The sequence below is a fragment of the Lycium ferocissimum genome, chromosome 5 (genome assembly GCF_029784015.1).
Source record: "Lycium ferocissimum isolate CSIRO_LF1 chromosome 5, AGI_CSIRO_Lferr_CH_V1, whole genome shotgun sequence".
NCBI lineage: Eukaryota > Viridiplantae > Streptophyta > Magnoliopsida > Solanales > Solanaceae > Lycium > Lycium ferocissimum.
In genome coordinates, this window is record NC_081346.1 from 6,546,065 (window position 1) to 6,568,128 (window position 22,064).

Sequence of the window (22,064 nt, forward strand, 5' to 3'; positions counted from 1 at the left end):
TAATTAGGTGGCGACTCCTTAACTTTAATTAACCCCGGAATTATCGGGATGTTGTAAACTATTTTGACCCCGGTTAAAATAGGGTATAACAGCGGCTAACGCTATTAACACCTGAATGGATGTAATTCTCGTATCAAGTGTAAGTATTAAAGTAATCAAGAACTTCTCACTGTCTATACCCTTTGACAACAAGTCTTGCCTTATATTTAACAATAGTGCCATCAGCTCTCGTTTTCCTTTTTGAAGATCCATTTGGAACCTAAAGATTTTTTCCCTGGAGGAAGATCAACCAACTCCCATGTATGGTTGTTTAATATGGATTCAATTTCACTATTGACTGTCAACCATTATTGAGCTTCCGAAGAAGTCATAGCTTCGTTGAAAGTTCGAGGCTCATTTTCCAACAAAAATGTTAGAAAATCTTGTCCGAATGAAGTAGATGTCCTTTGACATTTGCTACGTCTTGAATTTTCCTCATCAGGAACATTTTCCTTTGTTTCTTCCCGAGGTCATTTAGATCCTTCGCTAGACGACTCACATTCCCTTTTATACGAATATATCTTTTCAAAGAAGTCAGCATTATCTGATTCAATTACCGTATTCACATGAATGTTGGGATTTTCTGATATGCGAACCATAAATCGATATGCTTTACTATTTGTGGCATATCCTATGAAAACATGATCAACATTTTTTAGGTCCAATTTTTACCCTTTTGGGTTTAGGAACTTGCACTTTGGCCAAACACTCCCACACTTTGAAGTATTTCAAATTGGACTTTCTTCCTTTTCATTTTTCAAGTGGAACAAATTGTGTTTTTTCCATAGGGCACTAAATTGAGTATTCGGCTAGCCGTAAGAATAGCATCCACCCCACATTTCTGGGATAAACCAGAATTTATTAACAAGGCATTCGCCATCTATGTTAAGTCGTTCCTTTAACGTGCAACATCATCATTAAACACATAAGCACTTAGTTCCCATGAATCGGTATAGTACATACTAATCACCCATTAGTGAAAGGAGAAATAAAGACACCAACCATGATAAAGTTTTTCAAGAAATCATTAACATAAGTGTCAATCACTATAATATCCCTATAATATATACAAAAAATATATGTATATCATTTACTGTTACTCCTTGCATGATAACTACTTTATCAACACTTAATTTATCAACAAAGATTGGTGGCCTGAATCTCTTAAAGACTATTAGAAAAAATAGGGAACGAAACTAATGAAGATGGCTTTGCCATGAACATAGATGTCACATACAAATTTAATGTCAAGCAATTAATATGATCCTTTTCATATAAATTCTTAGCCACTGAATTTTATAATCCGAAGGAGAATCACCGGGAGTTATAGAAAGTTATTTCCGTTCACGCTTTAAAAACTCAAATTAGAATTTTTCTTTAATTTTCATCTCTATCAGCAATTCATACCACAGAATGCAACGAACATCCTTACGGTCATACTCTCTCTCTTCTTTTTACTAGAGAATAAAACGGTGAAGTTTTTATATTTTCAAACCGAATAACTCTGACACAAACAGATTTAATAAATCAGTGAAGTTTTTATCTCTTCAAACCGAATAAACAACCAGGGAAGATTTTATATCTTCAAACCAACGAATGTTACTAAATCGGTAAAGTTTTTATATTCTTTAAACCGAGAAGTAACTTGGAGTAGAAAATCATGCAGATCTTAATCTCCAACCAGCGGAGTAGAAAACCACAATGGCTTTAGTCTCCAAAAAGATTACTATTTCTGAAAAGAGTTTTTTTTTTTTAATCTCCTTTACAAATCAAAATACAAAAGATTCTTTTCCCTTTATAAATAATTCTCGCCATAAGGGAAAAGGAATAAAAATTACCCTAGTGCAATCTTCATCACAAACGCCACTAACCCTTCTGGGACCCGACCACTTTGGTCTTGCCAAAGTGACGCCATATATTACAGAAGAGGAAAAAAAAACTATTCACTAAAATAATTTATACAACTCATATGCATATCAATGCTCATAGGATTTCATTCCTTACTATAATAGTTGGGATTACTTCAGTAATCTTTATCCAACATCAAAGGCATCTTTCGAGATTTCGGTTCTTATAAATACAAATACACTAGCATATGCATGCTTATGCTGATGGAAAAAAAATGTGCATATTCTTACTGAACCATAATAATATATGTATATTATTTCCATGATCTCAAGTATAATTTTCAAGTATTGTAAAGTCTAATTCATGTCTTACTATCTTGAAAATACTCTTCCACATATTTTATGCATGCTATCAAATAGTACATTAACTAATTAATCTTATGTTATGCACAAAAACATATCTGAGATCATCACATAATAAACATCTACCCTAATATTTATAAAAATTGAAATTTTAAAAATCACATTGGACAGAAAACCTTAAGAATTTGAGAAAGTAAAACCTGAATTTATGCGGTTCTAATATCTTCAAACAGTGGCCAACATAAATTAACTGAGTCCGAAAAGCCGTGTCGTTTGAATACAATTCTTCATAATCACTGTAATGCAAATATGTTTGTGTGGATAAATTCCAGTGTTGTTATAAATCAAGTCACCATGCCATCTTTCCCATTGACCATAAAATTATCCTTCATCATTATGGTGGATTTTCATGTATTTGCCAAGTATTGGCCACCACCAACTGTTGGCATGTTTTAACCACACTGGTAATTGTGACTTCACATTGATTGTTCCATCCCATAACAATTTTGTTTAGTGCCATCATTGGCCTGCTCATTTGGACATAATGGAGTATGAAAAGAAAAGACGTGTCTGTTTAAACAACATTCGGAACTTCTCCTTTATTTTCCTCTATATCAGTCATCCATCAGACAGTTCAAAACCAGCGAATACAGTGAGTAGATTTCCCGTAGGACCATCCAAGAATGAACACAGTCCACAAATTGATCACTCCGATTTTTTCTCTACTGGGGATTCAAAATATTCATTAAATTCCTTAAGATTGTTAGTAAATCTATGCTCAAAATCAGTAAACCAGAAACATGAGTTAATCTTAAAAAACATAAAATCCATAAAACTGAAAATATTTGAGTCCACAGAATTCACTATGTGTCCTTAAAAATTTAATCCCCTCACTGTACCCGAGGTTATGGATTACTACCTCCCAGGATAAAACGGAAATACCTGTTGATGGCGTAGCAGTACCTCAAACCCCACCAACTTCATCGAACGCAAATTCGGCAACAAATCACACGACTCTACTAAAATTTTATTTTGAAAAAAGATGCAGAGAACAGTTTAGAGGGAGAAAAATATTCAGATTTTTGTGTATAAAATCTGAGGCTAGTCCTCTAAATTTATAGGCAATGAAAAGGTGAGATGGAGAGGTGCAATCCAAAAGGTGCCTTTTGAGTACACTCCAAAAGGTACCTTTTCTCATTTCCCATTCACACTCCAAAAAACCCAACATGTTATTGTTGTTGTTGTTGTGCCAATGTGATGTGGTTTTACTCATTTATTGTCACTTGTCGTCATCTCTATAAATATAAATTCTTTTATTTTGGGGCGTGACAATCTTTGTGTGGATCAATAATCCTATCTTTAGTTCAGCGACATCAAGTGTGAAGCAGTAGTCATATTTGATTTACTATAACTTATCTATATATAATATAAAATTAGGCATAAACAAGGTGATGTGACACCTCTATATGGCCACCATTCCTATTTATCTTTTTTCTCCTTTTTTTTTTGTTGCATTTTTTATGAATAATCCACTAACTAAATGGCTTAAAAAGCCTCACAAAATAAATGTTCATATCAGCCCACGTAGTACATGATCTTATTGCTAATTAACTTGGTTTGCATTAAAAGCAATTTAAGCTTTCTTCAGTCCTTCTCCGTGGGTGTAGTCGTGCACAAAAATAAAATTAAAAAAATCAGCCGTTCCTATTCTTTTAACAATTAGTACCTTATTAACTCATAGATAATTACACCTCATTTTGTAACTGACACATTACTAATCCTCTTTAAATACATCCTCTATTAACTCTTATATATTATGAGTTATAACATCTCCTCCTCGTGTAACATTACAGATTCCTTCTCCTCCGTTCTCTTAAAACATATGTTCTTTTGTACATTGTTATTCAATATTATTGTTATTCAATATTATAGGTTGTTTATTTTCTTCTTTTGTTACTTTCTTTATTTTAGCTAGATTTAGTCTTTTGCGGTATGTATCCGAGATCTTTTCCAACGTGTTTTTTATATGTATTTGAGACCTAATCCAACAAGAAATGCTTTAAAATTAGAATATTATACCAAAATTCTATAACAACAATGAGCCAATCGTTTATGTGGAAGACTATTTGCAAAGAAGATGGAGTCGCTCTTCAAATTTTGACTGCCCAATGCTATGAAGGTGGAGCTTCATTTCTAGACATTGTAAAGGTCACAATATGACCTTCTTACAAGCTCGCAAAATGTATGTAAAACTTGATGAAATACAATACTAATCAATTGTATTTTTTATTCTAACGGTTGTGCTCAATCTTTCAATATATGACAAAGAAAGAGAGGGAATAGATGGGTAAGGAATTCTACCGCGAAATATTTTTCAGTGGGAGAGGAGAAATGAAATCGGGTTTGATTTCTATTTTTGAGTTGGAAAACAAAAAGCTTGACGGGTTGAGGTGCTTTTTATTTTTATATTACATCTTTCTTTTTCCTTTCTTGATACAATTAAAACAATGAAAAAATTTCATATGAACTAAAATAATGAAAATTCTCCGCATAAATTGAGTGGATTTTTATGGCAGCAAATATTTTTTTTGGCACTAAAATTATGGAGTTCCTATAAAGACTACTGTAACCTCTAAAATTCAAAAGATTATCCAGTAAAAGAGAAAAATAATGGTCGACTCAATTTCACCTTCTACAAGTGTTCTAACCTATTATATTGTTGTATTATTTCATCCTATATTATCTAAAAAATCATGTAGATCAATTTCATGAATTCACTTTTAGTTATTGTGATAATTATCTTTTGAGTTCAGGAAAAAAAGAAAAGGAAAAGATAAGGTGACAAAAAAAGATGCAAGTTAAAGTCCGTTATGCCCTAAAGCGGTTTCACTTTTAATTACTCAAATTATATTTTATAATTTCTCAATATGTTTTGTCATTTTGTTTGTCTATGTAAATGAGAGAGTTGTAAGGTTAGCTATAACTTCCAATTTCTTTAAGAATTAACTTTACTATTTTTATTTTTCAATCGTTAGGATATTGTATTTTTGCAATGAATCTTTGAGATACACTTGAGAAATTGTCACATAGCCATTATCAAGTACATTAGATGACACATGGATTTTGAATTCATATATATTCATTGTTACCAATTTTTGTTGTATGTGCTATTTCGAGATCATGAGTTTATAAATTATTATTTTCCTCGGTTAGACTACTTAATTGATTACTGCTCAATTTATACCGTCAAGAGAAAAAGGTAAGTGTTACTCACCAACTTTATGTAAAAGCACAACCAAGTAATTCTAGTAAGTGTAGTCTTATTTGATTCACTATAACTTATTTAGTAAAAGAAAGCACAACGAAGTGATTCTACTAAGTGTAGCACAAAACCAACCTCTCGTTTCTTCTAATCAAATCAAACCGAAAGATTACGCAGCTTGTAGTTAGTGGAAATTTCTATTTAGACATCTAGTTCCACTAAAGTACGACATCCTTGATATTAATTAACCTTAAAAAAACAAGAAGAAGAAAAAAGAAATGGAAGAGGAAAGCAAAGTTACACTACATGGAATGTGGATTAGCACTTACGCAAAGAAAGTGGAGTTGGCTCTAAAAATCAAAGGCCTAGCATTTGAGTATGTGGAAGAAGACTTAAGCAACAAAAGTTCTTTGCTTCTCAAATATAATCCCGTCTATAAGAAGGTTCCAGTATTGCTTCACCATGGAAGACCTGTTTCTGAGTCCCTTGTTATTCTTGAATACATCGATGAAACCTGGAAGAACGAACCTCGATTCTTACCAGATGATCCATATGAAAGAGCCACAGTTCGTTTCTGGGCTACTTACTGCCTTCAGGTTATGTTTTTATGCTTCTTTTCATTTGTGTTATGTATATGGTACGACAGAAGTAATTTTTCATAGGGAAGTCACTTTCTAGTTTTTAGTATGATAGAATTCATTTTTCACATGAAAAACATGTTTTAGTGTTTGATCCGATATAATTTTTCATTGCTCACAAGAAAGTCAGTTTCCAGTACTGTTTGATCCAATGGAATTCATTTCTCACATGAAAGACACTTTTTTAATGCTTGGTATGACGGTAGTCCTCCATGAAACACATTTTTTGGAAAATGATTTCCCTTATTTATGGGTAGAAGTCATTTTTCTTACATCCTGACTTTTAAGTAACCTTATAGTATTACTTTCTTCAACCAACACTTAGTAGATGTTGTTATTAACCTCTAGTACTCAAAAGTTTCATCAGATCAAAGACTCTGATTTACTAATATTAATATTAATCTTTAATATCTATTTCTTCCGGCCGGGGAAATATTTTTCACGTCTCACCAACCAAAACAATAGAAAACATATGAAGAATATTTTTCATGGAAAATGACTTCAGTCGTACCAAATACATATGTCAATGAAAAATATTTTTCCATGAAAAAATGACTTTCATCGTAGCAAACACAGTCAGTTATATTGTAAAAATTAGCCGACTTCAATTTGGTTGGTTTTAAGATTAAATGATTTGCAGATATCAGACACCATGAAGAAAGCATTTATTTCAGCCAAAGAGATGGAGGAAGGAGCATTTGATCCCTTCTTTGAGAAACTAAAAGTGATGGAAGAAGGAATGAAAGATTTCTTCCCAGGGGGAAGGTCTATTATCTGTGCTGACAATTTGGGGCTTTTAGATATAATAATTGTGTGTTCACTTGGTACATATAAGGCATTAGAAGAAGTACTTGGGATGAAGATTGTGGATCCTCAAAGGAATCCATTTGTATGTTCATGGCTGACCACTTTGCTTGAGCTGCCTCTGGTGAAAGAGACTATGCCTCCACATGACAAGGTTGTTTCAAGACTTGAGTTCATTAAGCAAAATGGCTTTACGTTTTAATCCAATATTTAAAATGGTAATGGCAGTACTTACTGTGTGTACGATGAATAAGTTTGCTTTTATTGATAATTGTAACTCAAACTTCAACTTCTTAGTGAACTTGAATACCTAAATGTTCTGTATGATGAATTGAAGCTTGATACAATACCTCTGAAGTCCAAACACACGAACCCCAAGTTAGAAGCTCATATGATCACTTAACTTTGGGTAAGTGGCATTTATAGTCACTCAACTTTGTTTTGAATTTTAAAAGTTACTCAACTTTTGGCAAGTGGCTTATATAGTCACTCAACTTTGTTTTGTCTTCCAAAAGTCATTCAATTTTGGGTAATTGACCTTCATAGTCATTTTAGCCGAAAATATAATTTCATGTACATATTTAATGACGTGCCAGTTATAATTTATTTTTAAAAAAATATCTTAAAAAATTAAAATCAATAATTAAATTTATTTAGGATTCGTTTAGGATATTATTCATCATTAATACATAAAAATCATGAGCTTAGACAATATATCTCAATTAATATTGCAAGACATAAATAATAATAATAATAATAATAATAATAATAAAAAAATATTCTAAGAAATTAAAATTCAATCAAATTAAACGAGTGAGCCAGTAAACACAAAATAAATCATAACCTCTAAAATGTTCAAAGAAAAGAAATTGAAAAAAAAAATTTGGTAAGAGCCTTTTCTTTTATTTATTGGCTCACTTGTTTAATTTGATAGAATTTTATATTCTTAGAACAATTTTTTATAGTATTTATGCCTTGCAATGTTACTTGAGATATATTGTCTAAGTTCATTAAATTTATGTATTAATGATGAATAATATCCTAACTTTAGTATTATATGCACTAATTATGATGAATTGAATCCTAAATAAATAAATTTAATTATTGATTTTAATTATTTAGATATTTTTTAAAATAAATTATAACTGTCATGTCATTAAATATGTACCGAAATTATATTTTCGACTAAAATGACTATGGTGGCTAATTACCTAAAGTTGAGTGACTATAGAGGCCACTCACTCACAGTTGAGTGACTTTTGAAAGACAAAATAAAGTTGAGTGACTTTTGAAAGACAAAACAAAGTTGAGTGACTCTGACGGCCAATTACCCAAAGTTAAGTTATCATATGAGCTTCTAACTCCACGAACCCCTGCTCAACACTTTCGTGTTCACCTTTTTTCTTTTTTCTTTTCTTTTTTTGGCCTCTTTGAGTGTTGAGTTCCACACTGTTTGGGACTTGAATAATTTATCTCCTTATATGATCTTATACAATCTTTAATCCATAGCTACTGTTTAAAACCGAGTTAGCTCAAGATCTTATTTTTTTTCACATGGTATCGGAGTGCATTCCCATTTTATGTCCTCCACGATGTCTAGTCATGAATACACCCGGGACGGCGTGGGGTGTGGGGTGTGGGGGTGTTGAATCCCATATTTATCCAAAAGTTAATCCGTGAAACTGTTGTTTGAGATTAGAATGTCCCAAAGAAGTGATTCTTTGAAGGGAAAAGGGTCAAATATACCCCTCTACTTTATTTTATTCGTTAAATATACCCTCCGTTAGTGAAAGTTAATAAAGATATCCCTGACGTCTTCAAACTTCACACTTATGCCCCTATTTGGATGGAAATCCCCAAATCCTATCAAATTACCCAATTTCAAAAAAATTACCCATTTTTTTTGTTGACCCGACCCGCCTATCATCATCATCAAGCTCTAGCTTCATCTTCTTCCATGGAGAAAAAAAGAAAAAAGCAAGAACACACCCAAATGATAAAATCCCAAAACTCACCTCAAATTTCATCTTTAAATCCAACTCCAAATCTTGATGCAGCCAATACTTGGAGTCAGAATAATTAACAAAGTATAAATCTTTGAACCATAGAAACAACCTGTTCTTGAAAATTAACACAGACATTGAATACCAAATTACATCAACAATTAAAAAAAAAAAAAAAAAAAAAAAAAGCTAGGAAGATATAATTAGCTAGGAAGTTTCATTTGTGTCGTGTTTGTTCACTAAGTTGTGATTAGTAATCAGATTAAGCTGGTCCTCCTTGTCTTCATTTACCGAAACCCAGATAGATTATGAATCTTCATCTTAAAATTATGAATCTTAATCTTAAAATTATGAATCTTAATCTTTAAAAAAAAAGTTATTGATGTCCTATTAAGCAACTTCATTACGACAAATTGCCAGTTTGCACACGAGCTAAACCGACAGTTAGGTTTTGCACAAAATGCACCAACTTGTCTTGCCAATACCATGCAGCCATCTGCTATCTTTAGTGATTCCACACAATTTTGTCTTCATTCTACAATTAGGAATATTAGTATTTTAATTATTTAGATATTCCAACACACGAGGGGTTTTGGATTCATATGCTCACTAATTTTCTATTAATCCTTGTCTTATTGACTATAAAATGCCTGTAACGTTAACTTTGTGATAACTCTTAGGTAGATTCCTGGAAAGGTAACTTGTGTTGATAAGATTTCCACAAAGTACTAGTGAAATTTAGCGACGAGCCTGTTCCATGCATTAGGGTACAAGTACTGGCTGCACCAGGATTTGAAGTTGGATTTAAAGATGAAATTTGAGGTGAGTTTTGGGATTTTATCATTTGGATGTGTTCTTATTTTTTTCTTTTTTTCTCCATATAAGAAGATGAAGCTAGAGCTTGATAATGATGATAGGCGGTCGGGCGGGGCGAGTCAACAAAAAAAGTGGGTAATTTTTTTGAAATTGCGTAATTTGAGAGGATTTGGGAATTTCCATCCAAATAGGGGCGTAAGTGTTAAGTTTGAAGACGGCAGGAGTATTTTTGTTAACTTTCACTAATGAAGAGTATATTTAACTAATAAAACAAAGTAGAGGGGTGTATTTGACCCTTTTCCCTTCTTTGAATTTTTCTCCTTTGTTTTCACACGTAAATTCATTTTGCTCTCTCTTCCATTTTTGAAGCTCTTATCTGAATCACTTGCAATTTGATTTTTTTGATCGTAATCAACTTCCATGTAGTCCCACATTGTCATGTCTACCATGCAACATATTTATACTTCTCATAACAAGTGGATTAAGTGCTTGATTAAAGTCACCAACTCACATTATAAAAGATTAAAAAATTGACTAATGCCATTGTAACGACCGTTCAATATGAAGTATGACTTAGTGCGCCCACTTTGAACCTCACCACCTCCCCTCGCAGAAATCTGATAGGCCTTTTTCCTCAGCAGTGTGACATGTCAGTTAGTATTACAAAGCAAGTTGACCAAGTACATAAAATCATTGCATGGTGTGCTGAGTGACAACTGATAAACTGGACGGAGCTAAAATGTAGGAAGCGGGTTGGGCAGAATCTAATAGTTTTAGTTTAAATCGTGTATTTGTCTCGAGAAATTTATTTAATATGTACAAATAATTTATTTAGACAATAACTTAAAGTTAATAAAATTTCGAACTCATAACCTTCAAATTCTGGCTTTGACTTTGCTGACAAATGACAGCTTCGACTCTGCTGACAAATGACAATAATGGAAGGAAGGCTAATAACTGTTTGCCAAAACTTTTAAAAACAAATTTTATTTTTAAAAAGACTTTTTTCAAAAGATTTTTTCAAAAAAACACTTTTAGCTAAAAGCAGTTTGTGTTTGGCCAATTAATTTAAAAAGTACTTTTGAGCAGTAATTAGTGTTTGGCTAAGCTTTTATAAAGTGTTTCTATGTGTATTTTTCTCAAAAGTACTTTTCAAAAAAGTGCTTTTGGGCAAAAACTATTTTTTTTAGCTTCTGAAAAATTGTTTCTGCTACTCCCAAAAGCACTTATTTTCTCCCAAAAGCTTGGCCAAACACCTCACTTTTTTTAAAATAAGCACTTATTGAAAAAATAAGTACTTTTGGGGGAAAAATAAGCTTGGCCAAACAGGCTATAAGATTCGAATCTCGATGGACTCCGATTACTCGGTAAATAATCCAAATTTTGCATCAAAAGTATTTGGTTTACGAGATAATTGTCCTACAAAATGTATGACAGAGTCTGGAATAGGTTATTAGTAATTTTAAAACGGACTTTAATGGTATATATATGTAAGTATGTTGAACGATGTAATTTACGAGGCCAACACTTCCCCAGTAACATTAATTTTATTCTGAGAAGCACTTGGTTATGTTCACCCAATTTTACATTAAAGTATGCAACAATTAGTAATTTATTTAGTCAAGCCAAGTTAAAAGGATGTTAATTAATGTCCACGATAATATAACTGCACAAAGAGGTGAAATTACATGGCTTCTGGGCTAGCCCTTATTCAAAGAGGGTGGAACTTGCCCTCAAAGCCAAAGGCATACCTTATGAATATGTAGAAGAAACTCTATTCAACAAGAGCACCTTACTCCTCCAATACAATCCTGTTCACAAAGAAGATACCACTAATCATCCACAATAACAAGCCCATTTCTGAGTCCCTTCTCATTCTTGAATATATCGACGAAACTTGGGAAACTACTCCCTGAAGATCCTTACCTACGAGCCAATGTTCGATTCTGGGCAAACTTTCTCCGTCAGGACACAAGTTGAAAAAGTGACAAAAATTGTCTCTTATATTTGAAGGTAGGTTCAAAATAGTCCTTTAGTTTACCAAAAGTATGCACATAACAGTTTTAATCCCTTAAATTTACCAAAAGTTAACATTAGTAGTCTCCAGTCAAATATTTACCTGGCTATTAGATTTGATGGAAACTATGAAAATGGAGGAAAATTAGCGGGAACTCACATTTAGAGACACAATTTTTGTAGTTTCTGTTTTTGTATTTTTTATTTTTATTTCTAGAGTTTGGTGCAGCTTTTGAGGTGTAATTTTTGCTTTTTTTTACTATTTTTTTTTTAGTGTTTGTTGCAATGTTTTGTTGTTGCATATTTTAGGATTTGGTGAGACTTCGTTGGTTTTTAATTGTTAAAACTTTTTTTCCACTGTATCTGTCAAACCTACCGGACATTAATACTTGATAGAGACTAAAAGTGTAAAGTTTTGGGCAAACTTAAAGGGTCAAAACTGTTCAATGCATACATAAGGGACTTTTTTGAACTTAACCTCAAACATAAGGGGCCATTTTTGTCATTTTCTCCATATAAGTTAAATTCTTTACTGAAAGCCTAATGTGAAAAGTGCTTAAACATTTTGCAGCTATTTGAGAGCATGCGGCCTGTCATCACTAGTCATGGAGAGGCACAAGAGAAAGTAATCAGAAATGTTACGGACAAAATGAAGTTGGTGGAAGAGCATATGCAAGATCTTTTCCCAAGTATGAAGTCATTTGTTGATGGGAATTACAACCTTGGATTACTAGACATTGTAGTATTTTCAATTCTAGGCTGCTATAAGGCAGCTGAAGCAGCAAATGTGAAGCTCATAGATCCACAAGAAACACCATACATATTATCCTATAGTGAAGAAGACCATCCAATCTCATTCCAAGATGGTGGAACTTTTCCACTACGTACGCCCGTCAGAAGGCTCTTCAATTGATTTCCTAGCTCCTGTTGTTTGTTATTTTCCCTTCTACGTTGGGTTTGTAGACTAGTTCCACTATGTGATAGGCCTAGGCCTAAACTAAATGAATAAAAGACACATTAGCATTAGCAAGTATAAATGTTGTAATTCGCTTATTGATATCCTAACTTCATAGTTTTGCTATCTTAGGTAAATCTCCATGGCTCTAAAAACCTTATTCCTCTGGAAATCTTACAGAAAGAAAAAAGAGACTAGGATATGTATGCCCTGATGTTGACAAATAGTTGAAGAAAGTCATATCAAGAAGATAATATACTCTTGAAATTCTGCCCCTACAATTTTGTGTTGGACCTGTTGGTAAAGGACAAGTAGCACTAGTATAAGTATCAAGAAGTGGAATGCACAAGGCCATAGTCATCTAATACAGTTTAAACTTGTATTATCTTGTATATTCGCAAGTTTAGATCGAGAAAATATTTTATACTATGTCACTTGTCGTTCCAAGCAAATGATATCAGCAATGTGCAGGGAAGTCATGGTCTATCCAGGGTGGTAACTAGAATACTGCCATATTGATATTTGATAGGCTTTTATTAGCTAACAAAATAAAATACTCAATCCAATAGTATAATGATAGCCGAAACAAAATATTAGCACTACCTAACTAGGGATGAACAGGCAGGGGCAGATGTAGTCTACGGGTTCATGTGAACTTCTTTACAGAAACGAATTCGTTTCAAAATTCGTAGTATCTTGACTATAATGGCTTGGTAGCCCCAGAGGAACTAAAATAACTTATCTTGAGCAACAACTAAATGGTTATCACAGTGTGGTCAACCATTCTGATCTAATACTTTATCTTATACGTATATTAGTATGTCGTAGTCTTATTAAATTATCAAATGAACTAGTCATAAGCGGAAGTAGAGATTTCTGAAACCTAAATTTAGAGAATTTATGCTACAGTAACAAAAGTCTAAGAAGCTTGCTTGGAACTATATTGATAGGTTTCAAAGGACGAAAAACTAAAGAAAAAAATAAGATAAATACGGAAAGTTTGGATTGTGATTATCACTTCCGTCCTGGAAATTGATTGATTAACTATTCTTCAATCATAATAGCTCTCTAAGATCAAGTCAACCACTAGTTTCACTGAGATCCAGTTATTAGTCTTGAAGTCTTCCATTAGTAATGTATATAAGTTGTCAATGCCTAAAAATTAGGTAAAACCAAATATGATTAACCAAGGCGACATTGATTCAGGGAGTCTCTTATTATCCAAGAAACATTTTGTATAAGAAGTGTAAACCGTGCTCTTTAAATCTGTCATTGAAATTTCTGTAACATTAAGATTAATCCCACACAACTGCACTTAGCTAACTTGGACACAAAGAAATGGGCAGCTGCCGTCATTGCTCTTGTCATAAGGACCATTGAATTTGAATCGGCTAACAAGTCAAACAACCGACAATTTTATAATCATATCGCGACCGGCTTTGCCGGAAACCAAAACTCTTAAAAAAATGTTACTAGCCATTTTCAACTTTGAACAAATGGAAGTTTTGTGGAAGTTTCAGAAAATATTTGTATATATATAAGCAACACCAAGTCAACTCAGAAAGAATATCAAGAGTGGAAAAATGGGAGAAGAAAACAAAGTAACTCTACATGGAATGTGGCTTAGCCCTTATGTGAAGAGAGTAGAACTGGCTCTCAAAGTCAAAGGTATACCTTTTGAGTATATAGAAGAAGATCTGAGCAACAAAAGTCCATTGCTACTCAAATACAACCCTATTCACAAGAAAGTCCCCGTTCTTGTTCACAATGAGGAACCAGTAAACGAGTCCCTTGTCATTCTTGAATACATCGACGAAACATGGAAGAATGGACCTCGACTCTTGCCAGAAGATCCTTATGAAAGATCCAAAGTCCGATTCTGGGCTGCTTATATTCAACAGGTAAGATCACAAATCCATTTTTTATATAACCGTGGTGTCCGGGATACCTCTTACCTCCCACCAATAACAGATACCAAGTAACTCCGTCCACTAAGGCTAGGACAGATGGAAGAAATCACCTAGTGTTTTTGTCTCTGCTGAAATTTGAACCTGAGACCTCATGATTCTCAACCCATTTCATTGACCACTAGGCCACACCCTTGGGTGCACAAAATCCATTATAAGTTTATGCATCGACCTTTTTCATGTATAACAATAATTCAGAGTCTTAAAGAATCCGCATGTTTTCAGGTGATGGAGTGCATGCTCAAGATATTCACAGCGGAAGACCAAGAAAAAGCCTGTGAGGAATTTTATGAGAAACTAGACGTGCTTGAGGATGGAATGAAGAAAATGTTTCCATGGGGCAGTCCTAAGATTGAAGTGGGGAACATAGGGCTCCTAGACATCTTAATCCTCGTAGCATTTGGCGCATGTAAAGCACAAGAGGAAGTGTTTGGAGTGAAATTTTTGGATCCACAGAAGGCTCCCCTGATACACTCATGGGTTAACACTCTACTTGAACTGGCTGTCCTTAAAGAAACTGTTCCCCCTCGTGACAAGGTGGTATCGTTTCTTCGAGCTTTCAAAGAAAGAAGCGCTAGTGCTCAGGCTCAGTGAGCTTCTGTTTTCTTCCTACTGTGTTTGTACTAGTGCCAAAAGTTTCTCATGGTTTCATGTAATTCTGCTGTGTAATAAGGCTTATGGCCATCCGATTTCTGTAGGCTGCTTTCATCTGGTTGAAATTTGAAGTACATTGCTGATAAGCACATCTGCTATCTGATATTCTCTACCATTTTTAGGTAAAACTAAGTGATGCTTGCTCAAGATTGTCTACCTCATGAGTAGAACACAAAGTGACAGAATAATTGAACAGTGATAACACAAGTTGGACAGCACTGAAAAAATAATCCACTGCTTCATTCATGGGTGACAACTTTAACTGAGTTGCCACTTGCCAGTTGTAAAAGAAATTTCTCCTCATGATAAGCTGGTTAATTTCCTTAAGATGTTGAGCAAAATGTAGTTGATAAGCAAAACCATGCCAACTCAGAAAGGATATCAGAGTGGAAAAATGGGAGAAGAAAACAAGGTAACCCTACATGGGATGTGGCTTAGCCCTTATGTGAAGAGAGTAGAACTGGCTCTCAAAGTCAAAGCCATAACTTTTGAGTATGTAGAGGAAGATCTGTAGTTCCTTTTCCATCCTTTAGCATATTATAACTCAATAATCTGTATTTATCAGTTGTAACACAAAGAAACTACATCAAGGTGTCCCTGCAGCTAGTTTGTTTTTATACAAATCCAAGTAGGCCATGATCTGGATGTTCATCATTCTTTCATGAAACACTCAGTTTCATATTTTTTCTTTCATGAAACGCTACTCTTCCCGTCGAGTCCCCATAAAGCCTTTGATTATACCTCATAGAAATAGCTTACCAAAGCCACTTATGAGATCTACATGTCTTGTGCTTGTAATAGGAAACAAATGTAGCTCTCCTTGATTTATAGATTTGCATTCAAAATAGAAGTTGGGAGTCCTAAATCAGGTTTGAGAGCAAGAAAAGCATAACCTTCTTAGACTAACAACCTGTCTTAATACTTCTTCCACAATCATCCATGTTTCTTGACTTGAAAACTAAATTTCAAAACAAAAGTCCAGCAAACAACAATGTCTTCTATGCCAATACAGCATGTCTACATACTGAGACAAGAGAGCAAGAGAGGATATACTAGAGATCATAGGGTGTAATATCCCACCTTGATTTGCGTTTCATGTGCTTTCTGGTCCCCCCACTTGAATTTTGTGACTGCAGTGGTGTAGTTGGTTTCATTGGTTGCAGTTGTATGAAGTCTTCAGCATCCTCTTCATCATCTTCAATCCAGCCATAACAAGGAAAGCGCCTTCTTGGCGGTTGAATGCTAACTGGCTTTGAGGAAGGAAGAGTTGTTGGGCAATCATCAGCAGGGGGAGGGAGATTCTTAACTGTGCATGAGGAAGTTGCGGGTAGAGTTGAAACATGAGAGTTTCTCCGTGATTGCACTTGGCTCCCAGAAGACATTTTGAGATTACTAGCTGGGCATGAGGAAGAAGTTGGAGGTGGAGCTAAAACATGAGAGTTGCTTCCCACTTGCAGCACTCGACTCCCAGAACACATTTTGAGATGACTAACTGGGCATGGGGAAGAAGTCGGAGGTGTAGCAAAAACATGAGACTTACTCCCGGGATTCACAGAATTTCCTCCATCACTACAAGCAGCCTTAGCCACCCCCTTCTCGATAGATGGTCGGTCCTCCCCTATGTCTTTCCACCTATTTCTACCTCCTTCAGCTGGCGGGGGACAAAATACTTCTGCAAAATGCAGTTGTTAGGGAAATTTTAGTAACATGGACCTCTCATATAGCCACCACTTTACTGTTCATAAATAATTAAAAAAAAAAAAAAACAGTACCTTTACGTTCCAAGTTCCCAGTAGGGTAAACTATAGCAGAGAATGAAAATGCTGCAATTACACTAGAAAAGAATGTAATGTTGTATCTTCCCTAATGGGTTGGTATATTAAATTAGTTTATCTATTTAGATGCATGCTACTCACGCATTAGCTTTTTCTACTTTCTTAAACTGATTCCCATAGTTTGACAACAAAATGGCTACTCCATAGTCCATAGACAGAGAAATTTACACAGATAAAGAAGCAGAGTTAGAAAAGACGATCAGATTAGATCCTCACCGCTACTGCCAATGTCTTGTTTGTTGCTGCAAAGCTCTTCATGTGTTGGCTCTCCTACTGCATTCACAGGCTCAGAGCATGCTGTTTCTCCTACAGTATTGCCAGCTTCATTGCATGTAGAAATAACAAGAGCACCTGAGGGAGGACCAATGGCGCTTTGTTCATTGCATGTGGAATCAACAATAGTGCCTGAAGGACCAATGGTGCTATCTAGAGCAGGGTCTTCTGGTCCTTCATCTAGTGAGGAGATGCCCTGCTTTTCCAGCGTATGCATATACATTACTCTAGATGCAAGTGATATCACTAACAATTATATTAATATGGAAGAAGAGATGGAAAATTTTCAACAGCAGCATTGCGTTTCATATAATTGGCACTCAATGCAGCACAGAAATGAGCCATGAAGGGGATTTTCTAGTTATACAAAGCTCAACCAGAAATAACAACTAAAAGTGTAACCAGAACAGAGATTCCTCGAAACTATGATCCAAGGAAGATGAGCAAATGTGACTCGGCCCTGAGCAGTCAAAGATACCATACAATTCAGGCGAGTAGATTTAGAACTATAGATATGTTTAAAAGTAAAATACAGGTCCTGGAGTTTCATCCCGAAGTGAAAAACAGAAAGAAGAACATGCATCTTGTTTCTTCTTTATTTTGTAGATCTAACAAATAATGAAATGCAGAAGATAATCTGTGACTTGATTATGGATCATAAGATTGATACAAAGGACAAGGGCGGATTAGAAGCCCTTTTAGGATGGCATTTACAGCAAAATGAAAAGTTAATTACTTATTGGGCTTGATAAAGAAGCAGGTCTTATTGTTAACCACTGACAGTCTCGAAGATGCTTCCATTTGTTGTGAGAGACCAAGGACGGTAAGTCTGAGAGCTGATAAATTCCCACTGAGGGAGAGCACTGGGAGTAAAGCAAGAAAGAGGTGACTGCATCATCTAGCTTGCCCTAATCAACAACAACAACAAACACTCAATTTCAGGCGACTTGGGTAGCCTCTATGAATCCTCACGGTCTTGTCACTCCATTTAAGTCCGTCTCAGTCTACTATTGATCTAGAATGCTCTAACCAATTAAGAAAAACAGCCAGACGTGAATAAATAGCAAGTTGGTGAACAGAATAAAGGACATGAACTTTTATCCTAGCCAGTTCTATGAAGCTAGCCTATCATCGCATTCATACGGGAGTAAATCACGATAGAAAGCATGATAAATTCTTTCTGCACCACCCAGGATTAAAAAATAACAGCTGTTTCAAGTCTACCAAGCACAAGGCATGCCCTGAAGTAGCTGTATGAGGTGACTAATGCCACTTCCTCAACAACGAAGTGCCAGATTTGCACCTCATGTGGATTTTGGCCTGCATGGTGTACATTTTCTTGCCTTTTGGATGTGCCGATCATCCACAGATTAGGAAGATTAGGACAGCTTAAGTAGGCATTAAGATCCACTGATATTGACTTCAAGGAGATGCTTTTAACAGATCTAGGGAACATTTTCTCTAACAGCAAAGGCACAGGGGATAATACATGAAAGGAAGCAACCAAACACCAGAAATGAGGGGAAAAAATGGGTAGCGGATTCTGCATGACATAAAGACAATTATTCATCAGCAAACTAACATGACACAAGGTTTTCTTTTCCACTTTGTATAAGAAATATTGCAATGTAATTTGGATGTACGGATCCAGGTAAAACTGAATAGACAGATTTTTCCCATTCATGATCAAACAAAAAGAATGTATCAGTTGATATAGGGGGAAGGGAACTTCCAAGTCATACTCAAAATATGGCTTCCATTACAAAGGTTATAGCAAACTCAAAATCGTAGGCCACCTTTTCTGTGACATTAGGGATGTTGGTTAGTGCAATTTTTAAATAAGCAATGGGCAGATATAAAATAGAGCTTGAGTTATATAATTCACCACTGGTCCTGCATTCACAAGCATATGCTAGTGATCCTTAATGATTCACCTTAAACATTCAGGTTCTCTATTGATTAAGTTTTCAACATCCAATAATTTTGTGCATATCCACTGAAAACTCTCTTCACTTTCTATCTTTTTATTTCCCCAAAATTCAAATCTTTTCGGGTAGTAAAACAACTTGAAGCCTAATATTCCACTGTAATCCTAATATCAGGCTCATGATTAAAGATAAAAGAGGATCAACGGCGAACTCGAGCCCCTTCCCTTATCTAAGCCAACCACAAAAGAAGTGGAGTAGAAATCAAAGATACAAAAAACACACTCGGACACCAACCAAAAAAGAAAGGATAGAAACTGAAAGTGTGTTCAGTATGGCTGACTCGATCTGAAGGAAATCATTTTTTAAAGCATTTGTTTACACTGAACAGGAAAAACAGTTTTCTCCAAGAAAGATAGTATTTCCAGTAGAATAAGAAAATGATATTCCAACTCTTACTTTTATATCACTTGCCTCAATGTATTGTTGTTTCATTTCGCTTGTTTCAATCTAAGACATTATATTTCTGTCAACTTTTAACATTTTAAAATCTGCCCAAAACACTATGTCACAGGCTCTATGCTACTTGTACTCTTTGTACAATTATCATATTTCACTTTCTGTTTTTTTTTTTTTTTTTTTCTATTCAATCAAACACAATACCCAACAAATGATTCCCAACAATAAGCATTTCCCAAGAAATTAAAAATATTCTTCATTAAAATCATTTTCCTCCATAACTTGTAATCTCTCCATTTCAATTTGCTTGTCTTACTTTCCTTTTTAATCCATCTCGAAAAAAAATGTCTTTTTCCTTTTTGGACTACTTTTTGATTTCAACTTTACACATGACCTGTTTAAGACCACAAGATTAAATGACATTTTGGTGTCTTCTACACATCTTTAGTAGGCGTTTGGCCATGAAAATAAAATATTTTTCACTTTATTTGGAATTTCGTAGTTGGAGTTGAAGATGGAGTTGTGTTTAGTTATAGTTTTTGCAAAGAATATTTGGTTGTTTGAATATGTTTAGGTGTTTTCCAAATGTATTTAGATTTTTTCATACAAATATTAGGAAAAGTTGAACAATTCTTATGGCCAAAGGGGTCCTTAGTTAACTCAAAAGAATTCATTATTTTCTTAAACGCCGTGTCTAAGTAAAAAACAAATAGAAAGTAGTACCATATGTGTTTGGGGTTGCTGTTCGTCTTGATCGGAAAGAAGAGCTTCAAGGAGCACATTGTAACCGTATTCCGCTATAAACTTCCACGATTCATCTCCTCCATATAACTAAAAAAATCCAAGAAACGAGGATCAAATGAAGAGAACATGAAAGAGGGTAAAAATAGGTAAGTAGGTAGGGTTGTTAACCTTGAGAAGTTTATTGACAGTTTTCTTAACGAGGCGTTCATCAAAGCCGAGAGGTGCCATGGCATCAACTGCTGCATCCATTCTACTTAATCTCTGTCAACAAAAAAGGAAACCCCCATTAGACACTGTAATATAGAAAGAAGAAGAATAAGGGGTGGGGTGTAAAAATGAAACCTTTTTCGATCTTCCTCTAGGAGCCATTGTTGTGAGCTAGAGACTAGTACAGTACAGACGATCAAGAAGAAGTGAAATAAAGGGGAAAATGGCAATAAAGTAGGGTTTTATTAGGTGTAGTAGCAGATAAGCCTTGTGTCTTTCTTTGTCTGAATGGGAGTAACTGAAAATGGCAAAAAGAGAGTGAGTCTTTTGGATGGACGCAAGAGAGCATATATACATACAGAGCGGGAAATGGTAAACCCAAAGATGGCAACAAATATGAGTAGTATGCATGTGTCATCCCTTGTTTTCTCTTTTTTCTTTCCTTCTTATTATAACTCCACGTGACATACTCTTATTGGTTATATTCGAGTCATTTGACTGATACTAGTACTACTCCCCTGTCCCAATTTATCCTTGTTTGAAAGTGTAAATAAGAGGAAAAGATTTTTCAATCTAGTGACTCTAAATTAAAGATGCATTTTTAAAAAAAAGATTGGGGGTCGAAAAAAGGGAAATGGAGAAAGGACCCTCTCTAACAAGGTAAGTTCAGGTAGTTAATCAATAGATAATAAGATTTCCTAAATTAAAGATGTATGTTACTCCCTCCGATCTAAAATAATTAAGGATTTAGACTCTAAAAGTTAATCCAAAATAATTTAGAATTTAGTCTATCAAAAAGATATTTTATTCCTTTTTCATTTTTATCCTTGACATATTCTTAATTCAATAAATAAATTTAATGCTTGTTATAATTTCAAAGCCCCTCTTAATTAAGGTTATTTTAATCAATACACCTCTTAATTTTTAGGAGTAAGTGAAATTCTTAATCCATGTGCCGAAGTCTAAAACTTTAATTATTTTTTACCGGAGGGAGATGTAGTAAAATGTTGTTTAAATTTTGTGATTTTAAACTTTCCATGTATGAGTTTGAATTGTACTTATTAATATAGAAAGGAACACTTTTTTGAAACAGAGACCAAGTAAAATAAGACACTTAGGGGTCGTTTGGTTGGAACAAGTTATCTTATTCTCGAGATTACATCCATTATCTCGGAGAGATAAAATAACACTATAATTCCGCATTATTTATCTTTATCCCTTGTACCAATACCAAACGAGAAGCAATACTAAACATAA

The 22,064-nt window shown here is 34.4% G+C and overlaps 3 protein-coding genes across 4 annotated transcripts; 2 read left to right on the plus strand and 1 right to left on the minus strand.

Moving 5' to 3' along the window:
- Positions 1-5,700: 5,700 nt before the first annotated feature.
- LOC132055669 (glutathione S-transferase U10-like) lies at positions 5,701-7,271 on the plus strand. The gene is made up of 2 exons (XM_059447620.1): positions 5,701-6,107; positions 6,790-7,271. The coding sequence occupies exons 1-2, from the start codon at positions 5,790-5,792 to the stop codon at positions 7,153-7,155; spliced, it is 684 nt and encodes a 227-aa protein (XP_059303603.1). The 5' UTR covers positions 5,701-5,789; the 3' UTR covers positions 7,156-7,271.
- Positions 7,272-14,226: 6,955 nt separating this feature from the next.
- LOC132055668 (glutathione S-transferase U9-like) lies at positions 14,227-15,462 on the plus strand. The gene is made up of 2 exons (XM_059447619.1): positions 14,227-14,644; positions 14,936-15,462. The coding sequence occupies exons 1-2, from the start codon at positions 14,327-14,329 to the stop codon at positions 15,302-15,304; spliced, it is 687 nt and encodes a 228-aa protein (XP_059303602.1). The 5' UTR covers positions 14,227-14,326; the 3' UTR covers positions 15,305-15,462.
- Positions 15,463-16,175: 713 nt separating this feature from the next.
- Positions 16,176-21,130, minus strand: LOC132055667 (uncharacterized). Of its 2 annotated transcripts, none has more exons than XM_059447617.1 (5): positions 20,943-21,130; positions 20,769-20,861; positions 20,580-20,687; positions 17,416-17,671; positions 16,176-17,036 (listed from the first exon to the last, which is right to left on the minus strand). In XM_059447617.1, exons 1-5 carry the CDS (start codon positions 20,967-20,969, stop codon positions 16,417-16,419), a joined length of 1,104 nt encoding a protein of 367 aa, XP_059303600.1. In that variant the 5' UTR covers positions 20,970-21,130; the 3' UTR covers positions 16,176-16,416. The 2 variants fall into 2 exon arrangements, with proteins under 2 accessions (XP_059303600.1, XP_059303601.1); XM_059447618.1 differs by having other exon boundaries at positions 17,416-17,668; positions 20,943-21,128.
- Positions 21,131-22,064: the final 934 nt, after the last annotated feature.

What these genes read in the sequence shown, in the direction of transcription:
- LOC132055669 (XM_059447620.1), top strand. Translation starts at nt 5,790, where the DNA reads ATGGAAGAGGAAAGCAAAGTTACACTACATGGAATGTGGATTAGCACT. An exon ending in GGGCTACTTACTGCCTTCAG is followed by an intron (nt 6,108 to 6,789) that starts GTTATGTTTTTA and finishes AATGATTTGCAG; the next exon opens with ATATCAGACACCATGAAGAA.
- LOC132055668 (XM_059447619.1), top strand. Translation starts at nt 14,327, where the DNA reads ATGGGAGAAGAAAACAAAGTAACTCTACATGGAATGTGGCTTAGCCCT. An exon ending in GGGCTGCTTATATTCAACAG is followed by an intron (nt 14,645 to 14,935) that starts GTAAGATCACAA and finishes GCATGTTTTCAG; the next exon opens with GTGATGGAGTGCATGCTCAA.
- LOC132055667 (XM_059447617.1), bottom strand. Translation starts at nt 20,969, where the DNA reads ATGGCTCCTAGAGGAAGATCGAAAAAG. An exon ending in CTGTCAATAAACTTCTCAAG is followed by an intron (nt 20,688 to 20,768) that starts GTTAACAACCCT and finishes GGATTTTTTTAG; the next exon opens with TTATATGGAGGAGATGAATC. An exon ending in ACAAGACATTGGCAGTAGCG is followed by an intron (nt 17,037 to 17,415) that starts GTGAGGATCTAA and finishes TGCATTTTGCAG; the next exon opens with AAGTATTTTGTCCCCCGCCA.